Source organism: Crinia signifera, chromosome 2 (genome assembly GCF_055691185.1).
Source record: "Crinia signifera chromosome 2, ASM5569118v1, whole genome shotgun sequence".
In the NCBI taxonomy this organism is placed as follows: Eukaryota; Metazoa; Chordata; class Amphibia; order Anura; family Myobatrachidae; genus Crinia; species Crinia signifera.
Genome location: NC_139218.1, coordinates 88924811 through 88947470, shown reverse-complemented (window position 1 = coordinate 88947470; position 22660 = coordinate 88924811). Strand labels below are relative to the sequence as shown.

General features: G+C 41.2%; 1 protein-coding gene across 1 annotated transcript in view; it reads right to left on the bottom strand.

Annotated features, from left to right (window-relative positions):
• The window catches only part of LOC146059897 (acetylserotonin O-methyltransferase-like), a 54437-nt gene extending 32147 nt beyond the window's left edge, over positions 1-22290 (bottom strand). Inside the window, exons 1-2 of the mRNA XM_083172540.1 lie at positions 22194-22290; positions 14150-14324 (exon numbers count right to left, since the gene is read on the bottom strand). Of these exons, the coding sequence (XP_083028666.1) occupies positions 14150-14324; positions 22194-22265 (247 nt within the window). The 5' untranslated portion in view covers positions 22266-22290. The remainder of the gene's footprint in view (positions 1-14149; positions 14325-22193) is intronic.
• Between the last annotated feature and the right edge of the window lie 370 nt (positions 22291-22660).

The following is a 22660-nucleotide window of genomic DNA, read 5'->3' as shown; positions in this document are numbered from 1 at the left end:
AGCTGCAAAATACAAAAATCACTCCTTCCCTTCTGAGTCCTGCCATGCACCCAAATGGTATTTTTTGGTCACATGTGAGGCATTGCCGTACTCGGGAGAAATTGGGGCACAGATTTTGGGGTGCTTTGTCTCCTTCATTCCTTGTGAAAATGAAAAATTTTGAGCCAGAACTGCATTTTTGTGTAAAAAATTTAATTTTTCATTTTCACTGCCCAGTTGTACCACAATTGGTGAAACCCCTGGGGGTTTGAAATGTACATTATACCCCTAGATGAATTCCCTGAGGGGTGTAGTTTGCAAAATGGGGTCACTTGAGGGGGGGGTTCCTAACTTTTAGCATCTTATGGTGCCTAGAAACCTACATGGTGCCTAAAAAATAATCTCATAAAAAGGAGGCTCCAAAATCAAGTAGGTGCTCCTTCTATTATGAAGCCTGTGGTTTGGTCAACGTGCACACTAGGGCCACATATAGGATATTTATGAAAACAAAAGAATTGGGGGAATCAATTTTTAGTCACATTTCTCTAGTAAAATCTACTGTGTTCCTTAGAAAAATTTATTAAAATTGCAAATCTGCAAAGAAAATGAAATTTTGAAATTTCACCTACACTTTGTTTTAATTCCTGTGAAACACCTAAAGGGTTAACAAACTTCCAAAATGCTGTTTTGAATACTGTGATGGGTGCAGTTTTTGAAATGGCATCATTTATGGGGGTGTCTCACATACAAGTCCCTCAAAGTCACATCAGAACTGAACTGGTCCCTAAAAAAATCAGTGTTTGAAATTTTCTTGAAAATTTGAGAATTTGCTATTCATATTGTAAGCCTCCTAGTGTCCAAAAAAATTAAAAGGAAGTTGAAATAATGATGGAAACATAAAGTAGACATATGGTCTATGTTAGTTATTAACTATTTTGAGTGGTATGATTATTTGTGTCACAAGCAGAAAATTTAACATTTTGAAAATTGCTAAATTTTCCATTTTTTTACGACATTTTGGTATTTTTCACAAAAAAAACACAGACTGTATCGACCCAAATTTACCACTAATTTGAAGTACAATGTGTCACGAGAAAACAATCTCAAAATCACTGGGATAAGTAAAAGCAAAAAAAAGTTATCCCCACTTAAGTGATACATGTCAGATTTGAAAAAAAGGACTCTGTCAGGAAGGCAAAAACTGGCTGTGTCAGGAAGGGGTTAATCCTCTTTTGTGCCTACAGTGAAATTATTTCTTTAAAAGGATCAGCTGCTGATACATACATTCTTCTATATGAATGTTTGTGTTTCCCAACACACCAGCAATCAGAATTAATATCTAATTTTTTTTTTTAAATAACATTCTACTTGAAGAAATGGCCCAATATCATTCGGTCATTGGGCCCCGGAACCAAAAATCAGATTTATTCAGTTTAGCAGGGCAAGTTTTTGGCTTATTTAATAATATGTTTGGTGGTATAATCTGTGATACAATGAATCAAGTGTAGTGGCAGTTACTATAGTGGTAGGTGGCAGTGGTATGCACTGAAGGTTAGTCCAATGGCAGATGACTTAACGAGGTGAATGTTTGACTGTGTATTGCAGGACAGGCCAACCTGTGGCTCTCCAGATGTTGTGAAACTACAAATCCCAGCATGCCTTGCCACATTTTTAACACTCCCTTATAGCAAAACTGTGGCAAGGCATGATGGGATTTGTAGTTTGACAACATCTGGAGAGCCACAGGTTGGCCAGACCTGGTGTATTGGAAGCTTGGTTACATGGGAATGCATTATTCATTTGAGCAGTATATAGTTACGGTAATTACCCAACATATAGTTTATATTATAGTTGAAGTATTTGATAATAACATATAATAATCTACTTATGTACACACAAACAAGACTTTTACCAGTAATAATCATTAACTGTGTATTGTGCTTACATACATAATTACTGTATGGTGTTACATTTGTCTTACAAATATATTATGATATGAAAAACAACGAACAATGGGTTAGTGATAAGCACTAAACGTTTTAGCCCACTGCGCAGATGTTGCATATGAGGAATGGATAATCTGCTAAATGTTTGTCTACCCAGGGACATAAAAGTAGTTTGAAGTAATTTTATTTAAATTAATTATCAGAAGAGCAAAAGGTAAACAGTAACATGTTTTGTTTTTTTACAGCTACCTATACATATTCCTAACATTTGGGGACCTACATTACGATCTACATTACGCATACAGCACGAGGTCACTGGGTAGTAATGTCTAGGTCAATGTCTAGGTCAATGTCTACAGTCGCTAGGTCAACCACTAATGGTTGGCAGTGACTAGGTCGACATACTCAAGGTCGACATTGACAAAAGGTCAACACAAGTCTATGGTTGACATGAGTTTTCACTTAAAAAATTTTTTTTTCATACTTTACTATCTAATTGGGAATATAATAGGAATGCGGTGACCATGTCGGTATGTGTGGACATAGACACCAAAAAAAACTTTGGCCATGGCCTCATAGTGACGCAAAATGGGGGCATGTCATCCCCACATAGCCATGTCCACTTTTTGGTTAGGCAACACACCCTTGTTCGGAGCACCAAACTTCACAATGAACAGGAGTCCCGCTGCGCATCATTTTAAATTTGCTAGATATGATTACAGTAAGTCACTAGCACTAAAGCCTCCCATCCAAGGGGAAAAGTCGCATACAATTCCCTTGACCTGCCCGCCAACATCCTGGGCAGCATGATTGCATATACAGGTTGAGTATCCAGTATCCGAGTATCCGTTATCCGAATTATTCCGAAATACGGACATTCCAGAAAGTGAAAAAAAATATATTTTTTTGTTAAAAACTCACTGGGGACATTTGTAACAGCATCACTGGGGACATGATATGTAACTGGCACTATATATGTGCAAGACAATGATTGCTTGGCATTCAAATTCAGTGCTGAGATAGTACACACATTTTGTTTCACGTTTTGAAACCTTGTTTTTTGAACAATTAAAATATATTTGTGTGTATTTTATGTGGTAATAAAATATATATGTGTGTATATTATGTGTTTATACAGCATAAATGCAAGATACTTCAAAATACATAATTGAAATATTAAAATATTCCAAAATACGGAATAATCCGTTATCCAAAATCCTCCTGGTCCCGAGCATTTTGGATAAGGGATACTCAACCTGTAATACATCGTATGCAGTCCTTTTGCATACTACAGGTATGTATCAAATGCAAACCCAGCAAGGCGACAGGATCCGATAAATCTATAATGCAGGCATTGCGATCTTTGGCTCTGTTGTGGTGCGCATCGGATTAGTTTCGGATGTTAAACACATGTGATTTGAAAGTTTTAATCAGATTTATGTGAATGATCCATTAAAATCGGATGGAAAGTGCCCAAATCGCTCAAATGTATAGGCACCTTAACATTATGAATACAGAATTGTAGCAGAAGTATTAAAAAGTAACAACAGGTCAAGCAAAATAATATCTAGATGACACATTTCAGAAGATCATACACTTTCAGAAAAGTCCTATTCTAAATGTGGTGGAGGTGAAAATAGGTACCAGGAAACAATGGTCTAATATTTACTAAAATTGCATACTTTGGGTGACATTTATTAATGATCGTTGTTGGGTTTTTGGCGATTTATATCGCAAAAACTGCCTTTTTTTCCCCAAATCGACTACTTAATGGGTGGCGATTCGCGGCATAAATCGCACTTTTTGCCGCTAATTCGCACTTTCTGAAGTGGCTATTTACAACATCGCATCCAGATGTTTTCCCATTGAAAAAGATACAAATCGCTAATTTAATGTCTGCCGCATTTGGAAATCGACAGCAAAATGCGATTTTTCCCCAAAACCAAAACAGACCAAGTCCAGGGTGGCGGTTTGCAAAAAATTGCCAGCGTTTGAGCGTAGAAACGGTTAAATATCTCACAGGTGACCCACATACCACTTACTAACTCCCCTACATATACTCCCACATGATTATGGACACCTGTGAGGCTGTTTGAGATGGACATTTTGCACAATGGACTGGAGGTGCTAGTTTGTGAGCTGGGGCGTTTGGAGGAGCTGCGCAGGAGGGATGCTGCTGCTGCCCACCAGATCCAGGTACCCCGACCACTCCGTGCTTCTCGTCGGTACTGTGCTAGGGTGTACCTGGACTCCCTCTCTGATCAACATGTGGTCGACATGTTTAGGTTGAACCGACAGAACCTGTTGAACTTATATGAGCAGGTGAGAGATGATTTGGACCCTTGTGGGGGGGGCAACTATGCAGTGTCTGGGCTGCAGAAATTAATGTGCGCCCTCCACTTGTTTGCCACAGGCTCCACTCAGTCTGTGAGCTCATGGGCCTTGGGGGTGTCACAAGCCACTTTCTCTAAACATTTTTCTCAAGTGTTAAATGCATTGAAGAAGCTGTGGCGCACATATATCACATTCCCACGTTGTGAGTCCGAGTGGCAGGACCTGAAGGTGGCATTCTATCGGCTCTCAGCATTTCCAAATGTGCTGGGAGCCATAGACTGCACCCACATTGGGATTCGGGCCCCGCACGTGAGGGAGCATGTCTATGTCAATCGCAGGGGCAGACATTCCCTCAATGTGCAGGTGGTCTGCGATGCCAACCTCAGAATTCTCAGTGTGGTTGCAGGCTACCCCGGGAACTGCCATGATGCCTATATCCTGCGCCACTCAGCTCTCTGGGACCGTTTCCACAACAACACCATGCCAGAGGGCTGGCTACTTGGTAAGTTACTTACCACTCTTTACATGCTGTTTGCTTACCTTTGTCTTTACCTTTAACATTCATGTGTGTAACCTTCTAATCGAGAGTCATTTCTGTTGTAATTCTTTAGACCAGGCCAAACAATGTAGTATAGGCTGCTACTATTATGTACCAATTACCCACATGATATGTGACCACACAAATCCCTTTACATGTTAGGTGACTCAGGATATGGGTGTCATTCGTGGCTCATGACACCTCTGCGGAACCCACAAAGCCCTGCACAGCACCGCTACAATGCTGCACATATTGCTACCCGCAATGTAGTGGAACGCACCTTTGGGGTGCTGAAAAGCCGATTTCGGTGTTTGGACAGGTCAGCAGGTACACTGCTATACCACCCTGCCAAAGTGGTTTTGGTTGTCCAGGCTTGCTGCATGCTGCATAACATAGCTTTGGGTCAACCAAATTATGTTGATTTGGCCCCTGCAGCAGTCGTGCAGGAAGCTCAAACTACTGATGTTGGAGTGCGAGGTACACGGAGGGGGGATGTGGTTTGTACACGGATCATCCTGCAGCATTTCAGAGGTAATTTGTGTGTGTACAATGAATAGTAATGGGGAACCTGTAACACACATACATTGGTAACATGACATTTTTCCCTGTCCATGTTAAATGCCCAGAAGCAGACCAACACTAATGGCCAACACCTGAAAGCTACCCCACCACAGCATACTTTATGGCTGGCAACATGATAACACCTATAACAATGTCAAGTAAGTACTGTAGTTTTCAGTGTGTGCAAATGTTGGCAACTACTATTTAACATAGGCTTCATGGATGGAGGTGACATGGATCATTGATCTCAGGTGCTTGAAATGGTGCAAAAAAAGTGGTGCCTACATACAGTATGCATTCCCAATGCTTAACCCCTTCAAATGTGACTATTTCCTTAAAATACCATTACTAATAAGCACACCCAACCCAAAGTCCCATGGCTGGTAAAAAGTCACTAGTTGACAATACATAATAGAACAGTGTGGGTAATCATTTGGAAAAAATGACAACAAGTTTGCTGGATGCAAATAATTTTTACTTGCAGAAACATTTGGCCATAGGCCATAGCATATAAAACATTTGCAGGAAGAATCACTGCAACAGTGAATGCAAAAAAGAATAAACATGATACACATGTAAATGCAAAGAAGATTATTCATGTTTAAATACTGCCCCGGGAATTAGCACCCTTACCAGTAGTGGCACCACCACCCCTAGTACGGACACTACGCCGTGGGGGAGTAGTGGGGGACCCACTCATGGGAGTGGAGGATACACTACTGCTTTGGGTAGATGTGGTTTGGTGCTAACCTAACAAACTATTTGCACTGAGGCTGATTTGCGTTTGTAGGGACATCAACGCAGTTGTTTGCCCATTAATTGCTTGGGTCTGTTCAACCATGTTGGTATTTAGACCTCTAAAACTAGTAGTTTGACCCTGAATGGCTTGGCCAATTTCTGCTAAGCGTGTGTCTAATGTAGAGACAAGACAAATTTGTGTCCCTACATTAGCCCGCACACTTTGCGAAATTCTTCTCATTTGCAGAGCTATGTTCCGCACATACCCCTTCACCGTTTCTAGTTGGGTGGTCTGCACCTCCATAAAAGCAAGTTGTTTCCCCTTAAAAATATGGATGGATTGCGCCAACTCCTCCGCACTAGTGGGGGTGTTGGTGGGTGCAATGCTTGTGGGCTGCTGCCTATGTGACTGCGTATGGGGGGCTTCATTGACTGGGTGTGTTTGGTTTTGTGCAGGCTCCAACGATGTCATCGTCTCCAGTATGATTTCACTCATGTCGTCCATATTTTGCATGGGATCCGTTGGTTCAGGCATTGGTTGTGAAGGACCTACACATGAGAAAAGAGTGGTAAGTATGCTATGCAGATTGGTGTATGGTGGGTCATATTACCTTATTTGGAATGGTTAGGTATTGCTCATGCATTATGCATTGGCACAGGCTACTGTGGTGGGGACAGGCATGTGTGAATTGTGCAAAGTGTGTGTGTAACACTATGATATCTCACCTGCAGACTGGACAGTGTCACCAATCGGATGTGGCTGATGTTGGTCAACAGCAGGCTGGGACTCCAGAGCTGGAGCTGTTTGAAAGAAGAAGAAATTTTCTATTAATATCATTTGCACCTAACTGGCATTTTTCGCATTATGCAGATAAAAACTTTTCCTCATTCAAACTTTTGGACCCTGATATGATTACATAAGGAATTTGAAGACTTTCAACTGAAGTGGTTATTTGAGTATTATGGCTGTGAACAATATTTTGAATCCACTTGCAAATAACAGGAAAGACCAGCAGATTAGACCTGTAAAAGTGACTGTAAAGTGCTTTGCCAACTACCCAGAGGATTGATAAGGATTAACAATCAAGTACACTGCAGGCCTACAGTGTTTAGGACAGCACACATTAATAGGATCTGTGGAACTACATAACCCAGCAACATGCAGAGTCCATTATTTAGCAATGCAGATTTTGCCGGGATATGTAGTTCCACACACAGCAATCTTTTGGACACATAAAGCATAGCAGCATAATAGCATGCGCACATGACATAGCAAAATGTTACATTGACATGTGTGGACACTTACCAGATGGCGGTGGAGTGGGGTCCTGTCTGTGTCGGCAATGTGGATGCCGGGAAGCACCTCCAGTGGGATGATTCGGCGTAGCAACCTCTCATATGCCTTAAAGCGGACCTCCTGCCTAGGGCCACCTCCTGTGCGACAGGCCTCCTTCTTCTCCAGGGCAAGCTTTGCTTTGAGGAGGCGCTTGATGTCATTGTAACGCTTTTTGACGTTGCGCACACTCCTCTTGTGTGTGCTAACTGCATTTACCGCGGAGGTGATACTGTCCCACATCCCCTTCTTCCTTGCCACACTTGTGCGATGATGGTGAGGACCAAGTAGGCGGTCATACAGGGGCAGGAGTGCACGCACCAGGGCCATATTCTCCTCATATGAGAACCTGACTTTCCTCCCACTAGCTGTACGAGCTGCATCATCCTCCTCCACATTTCCAGCCTCACCCTCTTTCTCCTCCTCCTCCTCGTGTCCTGGTTCTTCACCCAGCACCTCCAATTCAGCTTCCTCTGCCTCCTGCACAGGCCAGTCCACCTCCGAGAAATCCCCCTCTTGCAGCTCCTCCTCTGTGTGCCTGGCACTCTGTTCCTCCTGTGAGGACACCTGGCTTGTGCCTGCTTCCTCCTCATCCTCCATAGCCATCTGCTCAGCTTCCACCATGTGGCCTCTCCCTGGCGCAGCTCTTGCTGGGAGCATGCTGGCTCTCCCTGTCCTGCCTCTGCCATTGCTGGCTCTCACTCCCTTACCTCTCCCAGTGGTTGGGGTGTTTGGGCCCAAGCTGGCTGTCCCTCTGCCTCCTCTGCACCTAACAAATCCTCCTTCTCTCCTCTCCATCTCAAACTCCTTACTCCCTTTCAAAGGGTAAAATGGTGTCTGCGCCCCTTTATATAGGGGGTGTGATGCGTATTGCAAGGGACTAAGGTGGGCCAATAGGTTAGCATGTTGTATGGGCTGTTCAGGTGTATTTGTGTAAATCGCACTCCGGTTGGCCGCAAATACGCACATGACCGAACCCGGAAATTGCACTTTTATGGCGTATTACATCGACTCAATTCGCACCTTATCGCCGTCTATCGCCATGTATCGCACTTTTCAGGTGGCTTTGCGCCAGCCATTCAATACGCGATTTCTGGGGAAAAATGCGATAAAAAAAAATGGCGATACACGGCGATTTCAGTTTAAATCGCATTTTGTCAAAAACGGTAAACACAATAAATCTCGCCCTTTATGTCAGTGATGTCAATCTAAAGCAGTGGCGGCTCTTACCAGTATAGCGGAGGTGCTGCCACAATGCACCCCCCTCTGCTGCCGTCCTCTTCCACCACCGTGCTCCCCGGATGTGCGCGCTCCTGAGTCCCCTGCACGGGGCCAGCCCATGCGCAGTAACTTCATACAAACTACGCATGCGCTGGCCCAAGCCTCCGGTGGCTGCCTTTTCAACAGTCCCCGGAGGCTTTATCGGGTCCCCGGGTTCTGGCGCATGCGCAGTATAGTCCGCGGTTCTGCGCATGTGCAGAACCCGTTTTGGGGGCTGCTGCGCATTTGTGCAGAGAGAGGCATCCCGGAGGGAGGGAACACCTCCTGGTGAGATTCCTTGAGTGACTGGCAGGTCGGACTTCCAATAGGAAGTCACTGCCAGTCACAGTGAAGCCAGTGCAGTCTCACAGACAGGCAGAGAGAGTGGCGGATTTTACCTGGGGGGCTGCAGCCCTGTAGCCCATAGGTAAAAACCGCCACTGATCTAAAGGTAAAATAACAATTTTTCTCCTTTAGGCCCTTATTCTAGTTCACTCTTAGAGGCAAATTCCTTCTCAGATGGACAAACCATGTGCACTGCAGGGGGGCAGATGTAACAGGCGCAGATAGAATTAGATTTGGGGGTTATTTTGTTTCGGTGCAGGGATACTAACTGACTGCTTTATTTCTACACTGCAATATAGATGTCACTTTGATGAAAAACCCCACCCAAATCTAACTCTCTCTGCAGATGTTACATCTGCCCCGATCTGCAGTGCACATGGTTTTGTCCATGTGAGAAGGAATTTGCCTCTAAGAGTGAACTAGAATAAGGCCCTTAGTGTACATCCTCAGCTCTCAATCTCAAAGGTCAGCTAGTGTATGTATACAGAGCTGTTAATATGTACGCCATTGGATAGTTTAATAGTAAAATGGAAAATGAACCCTACTGCCTCTCACAGAAATCAGTGGTTGTATATTGTGCACATAGCTAACAATGGCATTTTTCTACTTTTCTTTTTAAACACCAACATTTTTCACAATAATAATATAATGAACAGTTCTGTTCTTGTATAGGTACAGCAGGAAGCTGCAACTGTGCATCACAGAGATGAGGGAATGGGAAAGGATTATTACAGTATTAAGGAAATTGCCTGCATAGACTGTAGCTTCAAAGAACAGAAACCTTTATGCTTCATTATGTGTTTTTTGCTGGTGATGAAGTTTCTGTGTTTACATGGCATTGTGCACATTTCTTTGATGCATTTGGAAATAAAATATAAAGATTATTATTGAACAAGGAGAGATGCACACTACAGTACATTGCCTGATTCTGAGTCGGATGCAGGTACATCGTTTTGCTGGTCCCACCACTGTGACTTTATGCTATTGCTGCTGCAAAGTCCTCATCTAGGGCCTGATTCAGACCTGAGTTCTGCTGGGCGACCTTGCAAAGCCTGTGATCAGATAGTCGCGGCCCAGTCTACAAATGACTTGCGAAATTATACAAGATTTGCGACATACGCTGCTTACTCATTATGGAATGATTTTCCCAGTCTGTGCAAGTGTGAGTAAGTCTGATCCTTAGACAACTCTGTGACAGAAACAGGCTGATCAAGGCCGGCGGTGACGTCAGGTCATGCCAGCGTTTCTCCGGACCTAAAAAATGGGGTTTTACCACCCCCAAATGGTGGCTACCTGTGAGTGGTGTCGCTATGGGGGTGTGTAGAATGCGGCCATCTCCCGGGTGTTACCCCTCAGTAGGGTGGAATCAAACAGGGTTTCTCCCACACCCGCACCCCCGCATCTGTGCCACGGTCCGCACACATCCCTGCCGGAAAATCACAACATAGGAGGAGAGGCACTGGTGTAGTCAACCTAATTATATATTAATATAGCAATATTTTCCTATATTTCTTATTCTTTTCAATAGGACATGGCGGCCATTTTTAACAAGTTTTTGTCTCTAACTCTGAAAGGGGCCATTTTTTGATATACAGATTAAGTAAAAGTAGAAAAACAACCAGTTCCAAATATAGATTTTATTAAACATAGGCATGTGCACAGGGTGTGAATTGTTGTGGCCAGACAGAGCCTAATGTCTGGCACTCCCGTCACCAGGGCCAGCATTCTTCTTGCTGCTGTCCTGTTGCTGCTGGCCCTGCACCTGTCACAGTGTCTAAAGGGCAGCAGCGAAAGAGGGAGCAGAGCTACCAGAGGCAGAGAGGATGGAGCTTACTGCACAGAAGGAAATCCACAGAAGCAGAGGTGGTGAGTAATAACAAGGGCATTATGTATACAGCACTATTGGTGGAATTATGTATATGGCACTACGGGTGGGCACTATGTATCTGACACTATGGCCCCCATAGTGCATTATGTATATGGCACTATGGGGGGCATTATGTATATGGCACTATGGGGGCATTATGTATATGTCACTATAGGGGGCATTATGTATATGGCACTATGGGGGCATTATATATATATATATATATATGGCACTCTGGGGGGCATTTTGTGTGCGGGTTGTACCAAGCACGGTAACCCTGCCTCCCATTGCGCTGATACTAATTGCATATGTACTAACATATGCGATCAGTAACGTAAAGAGAAGCTATTCATAAGAGCTGCTATCTGCAATGTGCTGCGGTGACTGGTGACGAGAGGCCCCATTGGGGAGGGGGTGACTACATCTGGTGACACCAACCCTAGTGACGCCTTCTACTTCCTGTCTGTCAAGTTGCAAGGGGATTGCAAACAGAGTAATCATTGATTTTTGTCAGAAGCGCTACAAACAGAGATGTATAGAAACATAGAATTTGACGGCAGATAAGAATCACTTGGCCCATCTAGTCTGCCGCTTTTTAAACATGTTACCTCAAACCATATTTGATCCTTATTTCATTGTAAGGATATCAATATGCCTATCCCAAGCATGTTTAAATTGTTCTACTGTATTTGCCTCTACCACCTCTGATGGGAGGCTATTCCACTTATCTACTACTCTTTCTGTGAAGTAATTCTTCCTGAAATTTCCCATGAATCTACCTCCCTCTGGTTTCAGTGCATGTCCTCTTGTTCTGTTGCTCCTCATCCTGTGAAGAATGTCTCCCACCTGCACCTGTTTAAAACCCTTGATATATTTGAAAGTTTCTATCATGTCCCCCTTTCCCTTCTCTGCTCTAAGGTATACATATTATGATCTTTTAGTCTTTCCTGGTACATTTTGTGATGTAGGCCATGTACCATTTTAGTCGCCCTTCTTTGTTCAGTCTCTAGATGACCTACACAGTGGCATTATTACTTCTTTCTTTCTACTGCTGATACCTCTCCCTATAGAAACAAGCATCTTACTTGCCTTCTTCATTGCTTTGTTACATTGCCTGCCTGACTCTAAGTCACCTGAAATAATGACACCTAGATCCCTCTCTTTCTCAGTAGTTTCAGTTATAGTGCCATTTACTGTATACTATATTTAGTCTTTGGATTTTTGAGACCCAAGTGCATGATTTTCCATTTTTTTGGCATTAAATTGTAGTTGCCATGCTCTTGACCATTCCTCTAATCTACATCAATCATTTGTTTTACCCCTTCAGATGTGTCTACCCTGTTGCATACCTTTGTGTCATCTGCAAAAAGGCACATTTTACCCTCAATTCCATTTGCATCCATCACCTATAAAGATATTAAAAAGCACTGGTCCAAGTACAGATCCCTGGGGTACTCCACTGGTAACCTTTCCCTCCTTTGACTGTACTCCATTTACTACAACTCTCTGTTTTCTGTCCTGAAACCAAGATCTTATCCATTCAACCATTTTAGAATCCAATCCCAGACTTTCAAATTTAACAGTCTGCGATGTGGGACAGTGTCAAAAGCCTTACTAAAGTCTAGATAAACTACATCTACAGCCCCACCTTGATCTATTACTTTAGTCACCCAGTCAACAAAGTCAATAAGATTTGTATTACATGATCTTCCCCCAGTAAACTGCTGTTTTGGATCCTGTAAATTGCTGGTTTTAAGATATTCTACAACTCTTTGTTTTAAAAGTGTTTCCATCAGTTTCCCTACTAGTGATGTAAGGCTCACTGGTCGATAGTTGCTTACCTCTTTCTTGCTTCCACTTTTGTGCAGTGGGACTACATTTGCTGTTTTCCAGGCCGTTTGGATTTTTTTCAGTAGCTAGTGATTGGTTGAATAATTCTGTTAATAGTTTTACCAGCTCCTCTTTAAGCTCTTTTAGTATCCTTGGATATATCCCAACTGGCCGATTTCCTGCGATTTCCTGCCGATTTGCATGCTATCGCGTCTGCTCACCATGCTGACTTGGATAGTGGGGGTGTGCAAGGATGGAATAGCATGCAAATCTGCAGAAAATCATGGAAAATCATCTGAAAATCGGCCGCTAAATCGCATCCGATTTTTGCATGCGATTTTAGGCCGATTTTCAGCTGATTTCGCGGGCGCCGTGATAATACACAAGTACCAGACTTTCTCCTCTGTAAATGTACTTGTTTCTCCCTCACTTTTCTGACTATACTTGCAACTTAACTGTGGCCCATTTTCATCTCTTTTAGCAGTGAATACTGAGCAGAAATAATTATTATGATCTACTATTACATTGACCCCCAAGTAGACTTTCACTCTCTATCTTTAGCCTTATTACTCCACTTTTTGTTTTTCTCCTTTCACTTATATACCTAAAAATGTTTTCCCCCCTTTACCCACTGACTGGGCCATTTCTCCTCAGCCTGTGCTTTTGCACATCTGATTACCTTCTTAGCCTACTTCTGTCTAACAACATCCACCACCTTTGTCCTCATTCTTCTGTGTCGGCTTAAATTTCTTAAAGGTCAACTATATTGTATTTAGAAACTAATGCAATCACAGCGGACTTTAAAATAAAACTTATCTTATGGAATGTACATTTTGGACCAGAACAGGTTCGGAAACCCATTTTCTGATGATGTCATATTTAATAAGAGGTTCAGGAACTGAGTTTCTGCTGGTTCCTGCTGAAAAACAGTACTGGCTACAATGGAGCAGTTGCAGCTTTCTTCAATTTCAAGTTCTGATCTGCTTTATACAGACACACAATATACAAGAATCAAATATCAACTTAATCATCAAAGTCTCCTTGTGCATCTCAGTTGCAAAAAAATTGCCCATTGTTAACAGAACTGCACAGGAACTTGGTGTTAACACCAGGCTGCATGGCATATGACTGCTATGCTCTTACTGATGCCTGTCCTTGTGTTTCCCTCCTATATCCCTATAGATTGTACGCTTGCAGCAGGGCCCTCTAACCTCCAAGTCTGTCTGTTGTTACCCAGTTTGTTTTATCACTATCTACTATTGTAAAGCTCAACGGAATCTGCTGCACTATATAAGAAACTGTAAATAAATAAATATTGAGGCTAGATTTATGAGAACACATCTCCACCTGCTCTTTTTTCCTTTAGTCACACCTCAGAATCAGACCCTGAGATCCTGTCATTCCGAATAGTCTGTTACCTTCATCGTTTATCATTTCAACTTTGAGGAGCTTCAGTCCAACACAGGCAGTAAGCAACCGATCTGTTCCATCTAGGCTGGTACACAAGCGAGAAGCAATGGTTGCTGTTGTCAGTGGCTCCCCTGGTTCATTTAGCAGGTCAAACACTCCCAGCTCGCATGCTGTAAACATGGTCTGCAAGAGTAAAACTCATAATAAAACTAATACATTTACTTTATGGATACTTAATATAAAAAAAAACTTTTTTACAGTATGTAAAAATGTTCCATTTGAGTTTATATATGGCTTCCTAAAAATCAATCCAATTATGCATGATATGAGCTGCCACGAGGCACATCTCTGCAGCCGATACTGGTTGTTGCCAGCCAACCAGGATACCAGGTCATGCCAGGTGCACTTCCTGATGGTCACGGCAGTTGCCCTGCAATTGGGACAAGTTCAGATAGCTGCAATGGATGTTGGTCCCAGTTGTTGCTTAGCAGCTGGGATGCCTAGTTTAAACAAAAAACAAAGTGTAGAAAAGTCCCAAGGCGCTATAAGTCCTTGCTGCCGTAGACCCAAATGGAGGACCACTCGGTAATCCTCGCTGATAGACACTAGAGAAACAAAGGAAGGTCTTGCTGGCGCTGAACTCGTGTGTCCCACGAAAAAGGTGATTCTCGTGAAATGTGGAAATGAAAATATATGAAAAAACGTGTTAGAATTTCCAAAAATGTGTAGAATACAAAAGGTGTTTATTTGATAAACACTTGAAAAAAACCCGGGAGGGAATTCGTACCCCAACTCACAGGAAAAGGATGTGATAAAGGTGTGTAAAGGTATCTTTTTAAAGGTTCACCCGTGCAGATAATCTGAAGATAAAATACCAAAGATAAGGTAGGTCCAAATTAGGCGTACCGTACTCACTGTATAAACAGGAGCTAGACGCCTATAAAGGTTTCTTTATGTATGGACACCAGATACATATGGAATGTTCAATAATGAAGGTGCCTACCGTACTCACTGAGCATGTAGGTGAGATACACATATAGCGTTTTCTTTAGGGGAGGCCTGGTCCTTCAAATTTTCATTAACCTCATCCCAGAGGTGTATGTGGAAAAAAAAGGGGAGGAGGAGGACCGGTCTCAGTATAACAATTTATTGTATCGGTACAAATGCAATGTGGCCAATTGGCCAATAGCCACATACAAATGATCCAATAAAAACAGTAAAAACAAAGTAAAAGTAACTCACTTCTCTGCCAACATGTTTCGGCGGTCGCAGCCGCCTTTTTCAAGGTAGAGAGTGAGTGACCTGGCAGTGGTTATATAGCAGTCTGGAGGAAGCACTTCCGGGTTACAGTAATTGCAATATAAAAGTGCAAAAATGGTATGATAAAGGACATAAATATGATCCTTTACTGGCGCTTAAATAGCAATGACAAATTCAAAGATGCACTCGTTGGCGTATAGTGGAATAACAGCCTGTGGTGCCCAATGTGCCGCGTGGAACGCATGATCGCGGCGTCATTTCCGCGATATGAAACGCATGACCCGGAGGTGTCATCAACGGCACGTCCTCAATGCGGCGGGTCATAGGTTTAAGGCGCCGTACGTGTCTGCCGTGTTATGGAACGCATAGCCGGAAGGAGTATGCGCTTCCGGACTAATGTCATTTACGATGTCCGTGCTATGAAGCGCACAGCCATTAAGACTAAATGGCAAATAGGCTTCCGGGTTGTGGAACGCACAGACGGCAGCATAATATGAAAATATGGAACGCTTTACTGTTATATAAACAGCACGCTCATATCGATAATCAAATGCCACAAAGTTGATAAACTGAGTGGGGCAACTATAAATACATCAAAGGATAAAGATATGTATCAAAAAATTGGTATAAAAAATTGTGCTTCCTCCATTTGCAAAATACAGTAAATAAACAATTTCATCACAATATAAAAATAATATATAAAAACAGTATTGTTTATGTTAAAATTATTTTAAAAAACAGCAGCATGATGAAAAATTTATAAAAGGATTTTAAGATTATATACATATAAAAATAAAAGTATATATATACAAAAATTCACAGAAACCACTTTAATTCAAAATCATGGTTTAGGCCATCTGGGTGTAAGGTAGAGAGATTAAAAATCCATCGCATTTCCGTTTGGGCGAGGCGAACATCCCTATTATTATAACGCCAATTGGTCTTGACTGTTTCTAGACCCCAAAAACCTGTAATAAATTTAGTGGAGCTGTTATGTACTTCAAAAAAATGTAGTGAAAAGGGATGTTCCTTATAGCCTCTTTTGATGTTTCTAACATGCTCGGCAAGGCGAACTTTAAGGTTCCTTTTGGTCTTACCGATATAGAGTTTATCACATGCACATCTGATGGCGTAAACAACATAATTTGAATTACACGTAATAAATTGTTTAGGTTTAATAATTGAATGTTTCAAATCAATCTCTACAAATTTTCTAGTTGTTGATGGACACGATTTGCACATGGCACAATCACCACAACGATGAAACCCATTGTTACGGGTAGAAATGGTGTTCTGTTCCATAAATGCACTCTTCACCAGTTTGTCTTTAAGGCTTGCAGCCCGTCTATAGATAAATTTAGGTTTTTTTGGTAAAATATCTACTAGGACCGGATCTTCCAAAAGAAGCTTCCAGTTCCTTTTAAAAACCTGTTCAATGGATCTATGGTAGGCACTGTACTGTGTGCTAAAAGCTACAGTGTAATTTGGTGGTTGGGGGGAGTCAATAATGGGTTTTTCCTTTAGTAATTCTTCTCTTGAAAGGGACCTCGTTTCTTCTAAAGCGTTTTCCAATAGTGTGCCATCATACCCTTTATTTAAGAATTTATTCTTCATTTTTTTGGCACTCACTTCAAAGTTATTGGAGTTCGAACAGTTGCGTTTCAAACGCACAAACTGTCCTTTCGGGACATTTGATACCCATCTATTCAAATGATTACTGGATGGACAGATATATGAGTTTGAATCTGAGGGTTTATAGTACACTGTGGTTTCAAGTTGGTTATTTTCCACATAGATCCTCAGATCCAAAAAATTCACCTCTAACTTGCTGATATTGAAAGTTAAGTGAATGTTGAGGCCATTCGTATTGAGATACTCACAGAATTTATTGAGTTCTGTCTCCTGCCCCCTCCATATAAACAGCACATCGTCAATGTAGCGCCACCATTGGACCAGATTTGCACCCCAGCTGTGCCCCTGCCAGACCATAAGATTTTCCCATCCGGCCATAAAAATGTTCGCATAGCTGGGGGCAAATCTGGTCCCCATGGCTGTACCAACCTCCTGGATAAAGAAGCTACCATTAAAGTTAAAATAATTATTAAGTAAAATAAATTCTATACCCTGTATTAGTAAATTTTGTAAATCAGGGATAATTTACAAAATTTACTAATACAGGGTATAGAATTTATTTTACTTAATAATTATTTTAACTTTAATGGTAGCTTCTTTATCCAGGAGGTTGGTACAGCCATGGGGACCAGATTTGCCCCCAGCTATGCGAACATTTTTATGGCCGGATGGGAAAATCTTATGGTCTGGCAGGGGCACAGCTGGGGTGCAAATCTGGTCCAATGGTGGCGCTACATTGACGATGTGCTGTTTATATGGAGGGGGCAGGAGACAGAACTCAATAAATTCTGTGAGTATCTCAATACGAATGGCCTCAACATTCACTTAACTTTCAATATCAGCAAGTTAGAGGTGAATTTTTTGGATCTGAGGATCTATGTGGAAAATAACCAACTTGAAACCACAGTGTACTATAAACCCTCAGATTCAAACTCATATATCTGTCCATCCAGTAATCATTTGAATAGATGGGTATCAAATGTCCCGAAAGGACAGTTTGTGCGTTTGAAACGCAACTGTTCGAACTCCAATAACTTTGAAGTGAGTGCCAAAAAAATGAAGAATAAATTCTTAAATAAAGGGTATGATGGCACACTATTGGAAAACGCTTTAGAAGAAACGAGGTCCCTTTCAAGAGAAGAATTACTAAAGGAAAAACCCATTATTGACTCCCCCCAACCACCAAATTACACTGTAGCTTTTAGCACACAGTACAGTGCCTACCATAGATCCATTGAACAGGTTTTTAAAAGGAACTGGAAGCTTCTTTTGGAAGATCCGGTCCTAGTAGATATTTTACCAAAAAAACCTAAATTTATCTATAGACGGGCTGCAAGCCTTAAAGACAAACTGGTGAAGAGTGCATTTATGGAACAGAACACCATTTCTACCCGTAACAATGGGTTTCATCGTTGTGGTGATTGTGCCATGTGCAAATCGTGTCCATCAACAACTAGAAAATTTGTAGAGATTGATTTGAAACATTCAATTATTAAACCTAAACAATTTATTACGTGTAATTCAAATTATGTTGTTTACGCCATCAGATGTGCATGTGATAAACTCTATATCGGTAAGACCAAAAGGAACCTTAAAGTTCGCCTTGCCGAGCATGTTAGAAACATCAAAAGAGGCTATAAGGAACATCCCTTTTCACTACATTTTTTTGAAGTACATAACAGCTCCACTAAATTTATTACAGGTTTTTGGGGTCTAGAAACAGTCAAGACCAATTGGCGTTATAATAATAGGGATGTTCGCCTCGCCCAAACGGAAATGCGATGGATTTTTAATCTCTCTACCTTACACCCAGATGGCCTAAACCATGATTTTGAATTAAAGTGGTTTCTGTGAATTTTTGTATATATATACTTTTATTTTTATATGTATATAATCTTAAAATCCTTTTATAAATTTTTCATCATGCTGCTGTTTTTTAAAATAATTTTAACATAAACAATACTGTTTTTATATATTATTTTTATATTGTGATGAAATTGTTTATTTACTGTATTTTGCAAATGGAGGAAGCACAATTTTTTATACCAATTTTTTGATACATATCTTTATCCTTTGATGTATTTATAGTTGCCCCACTCAGTTTATCAACTTTGTGGCATTTGATTATCGATATGAGCGTGCTGTTTATATAACAGTAAAGCGTTCCATATTTTCATATTATGCTGCCGTCTGTGCGTTCCACAACCCGGAAGCCTATTTGCCATTTAGTCTTAATGGCTGTGCGCTTCATAGCACGGACATCGTAAATGACATTAGTCCGGAAGCGCATACTCCTTCCGGCTATGCGTTCCATAACACGGCAGACACGTACGGCGCCTTAAACCTATGACCCGCCGCATTGAGGACGTGCCGTTGATGACACCTCCGGGTCATGCGTTTCATATCGCGGAAATGACGCCGCGATCATGCGTTCCACGCGGCACATTGGGCACCACAGGCTGTTATTCCACTATACGCCAACGAGTGCATCTTTGAATTTGTCATTGCTATTTAAGCGCCAGTAAAGGATCATATTTATGTCCTTTATCATACCATTTTTGCACTTTTATATTGCAATTACTGTAACCCGGAAGTGCTTCCTCCAGACTGCTATATAACCACTGCCAGGTCACTCACTCTCTACCTTGAAAAAGGCGGCTGCGACCGCCGAAACATGTTGGCAGAGAAGTGAGTTACTTTTACTTTGTTTTTACTGTTTTTATTGGATCATTTGTATGTGGCTATTGGCCAATTGGCCACATTGCATTTGTACCGATACAATAAATTGTTATACTGAGACCGGTCCTCCTCCTCCCCTTTTTTTTCCACATACACCTCTGGGATGAGGTTAATGAAAATTTGAAGGACCAGGCCTCCCCTAAAGAAAACGCTATATGTGTATCTCACCTACATGCTCAGTGAGTACGGTAGGCACCTTCATTATTGAACATTCCATATGTATCTGGTGTCCATACATAAAGAAACCTTTATAGGCGTCTAGCTCCTGTTTATACAGTGAGTACGGTACGCCTAATTTGGACCTACCTTATCTTTGGTATTTTATCTTCAGATTATCTGCACGGGTGAACCTTTAAAAAGATACCTTTACACACCTTTATCACATCCTTTTCCTGTGAGTTGGGGTACGAATTCCCTCCCGGGTTTTTTTCAAGTGTTTATCAAATAAACACCTTTTGTATTCTACACATTTTTGGAAATTCTAACACGTTTTTTCATATATTTTCATTTCCACATTTCACGAGAATCACCTTTTTCGTGGGACACACGAGTTCAGCGCCAGCAAGACCTTCCTTTGTTTCTCTGGGATGCCTAGTTTGTCAGCTGCATCAAATTTTTACGAAATGGGCTGGTTTGCCTGGCGTCAGCCATATTTAGTAGGATTTTATGCTGCAATAGCAGCTCTGGCGCGGCACTTTGAAAAGGCAAGAAAACATGGGTGTAGTGTGGGCCCCTTGGACCCAGGATCCCACATACACCGCATACATTACACACATTGTAGAAAGGCCCATGGGTACAGTAAAAAAATAGGAAATGGTCAAAATTAATTCCAATTTGACAACAAAGGCAGAGGTACAGCTGACTAGATACTGGAGGCAAGCATCAGCAATTTTATATGATGGTTACTCTAGCTACTTAATCAATATCTATGCACTATACAGTATATCCTTTATCCCCCTGATATAAACACAGTCCAGGAGCATTGCTTCTTTTATTGTGCTAACAAAATACATCTTGTAGTGTGAGTTCAGTAAGGGAATAGACCTGTTAGTACAGTAGCTATTAGATTCAAAGCCACAAAGGATCAGCAAAATGTAATTATTTATCATTGCTTGTACAGTACCGTAGTAAGATGTGTCAAGGCCCATACACACTGGGCGACTATGAGCTGAAAGTCGTTCAAAACAGCAAGTTTGAGCATCTTTCAGTTTAAAGCCGCCCAGTGTGTATGGCCTGGCGATGAGTGGCGAGCGCTGCTGCGCACTTCCGCAACATCGCCGGGTAAGCCATTCATCTGCTGGTTATACCAGCAGATGAGCAGCTTTCAGGACGGCTTTGCATAGTGCTCCGCTATGCAACGCCGTCCTCACCCCCTTCGTCGGCACCGGCAGTGTGTATGCACTGAGCAGCTTTCCCCGCAGTGATGATTGTCATCATCGCTGGGCATAGTCGCCCAGTGTGTATGGACCTTAGTAGTAAGCTCTGAGAGGGATTAATAGACATTAATAGATACTAATATCAGTATGCTGCAGCATAATCTCAGTATGCATATTACATAAGAAACAGTAGAGGCAGATATTAATTACCAGGTAGAGAAATATGAGGTCACTATTACTAGAATCTACAGTAGTCCAGAGACTTTTTTCTAGAATTAACTTAACAGAAAACCAATCAAAGCAGTTAGGTTCCGCATCATACGTGAATGAACTGCGACAGTTGGCATGAGATAATACACTAGACCATACATTTTATGATTACAGAAGTTTGCATTTGTTAATAGAATTTTTCACATCATATATATACATATATATATATATATATATATATATATATATATATATATATATATATATATATATATATATATTTTTAACCTTCCTTTATATATAAATAGAACAAGATGGAATAAATTACATACATTTGAAGTCAAAGGAAAGAAATGCAATCACTGCGTTGCAATCCCAGTCATGACTTGTATAATTTGATTGTAATGTCATTTTTATGTAAATAGTGGGTACTTATGTATTATCTGGGCTCCCATGTTAAATGCACCCCATTTTTTCATACCCCTACTATCCAATTACGCATGGAGTTGATTTTATATAGTGTGGCGAGCGCAGCGAGCCACTGTGCCCGAAGCGTGGCGAGCGCAGCGAGCCCCGCGAGGGTACGCGGTGTTATAAGAAAAACGGGAGCCCAGATATTACATAAGTACCAAATAGTGTACTAATCATAATAAAATATAAATTCACACAGTCCACATGTAAAGAATGTATTGCCAGAATTTGATTATGCAGTTAGGTGAATTTAACTTTGATGTAATTGGAAAATAGAAACATATACAAGAATTACAAAAATTATTGCGGAAATGACATAGACAATTATCCACAAATATCTGCAGAGATAGCATTCCACTCTTACCTTTGAAACTAAAAAGCCATGTTTATAATCTATGAGTTGCTGTGGATAGTCAAGATCCTCCGTGGAGCTCATGTTGGTGTTTGAATAATATGCAATGGCTAACTGAAGCTTTGTAAGCCTTTTTCTAAGACGATATGTGTATTTTTAGAGGGCTTAAAGGCTCAGGCACCCACTACGTAATCTGATCTATCTTAGATTGTAGAAAAAGATTTTAAAAAAGTATATAATAACTAATGGGCAAACATCTGGTAAAGCAATTTATTAATTTATCTATATCCAGTATGTAAGCTTGCCACTTCTAACAGAGCTACATAATATTTCCCTTTAAAATCATCATAGCAAATGGCAAAAGCTACTAATGTTTTTGTTCTCAAACTTTTTACATTTTTTAAACTTACAAAAGCCACTGCTTCATAAATATTGCTTTGGGTTAAAAACACCTTAAAATAAAACAATAAAAGTATCTA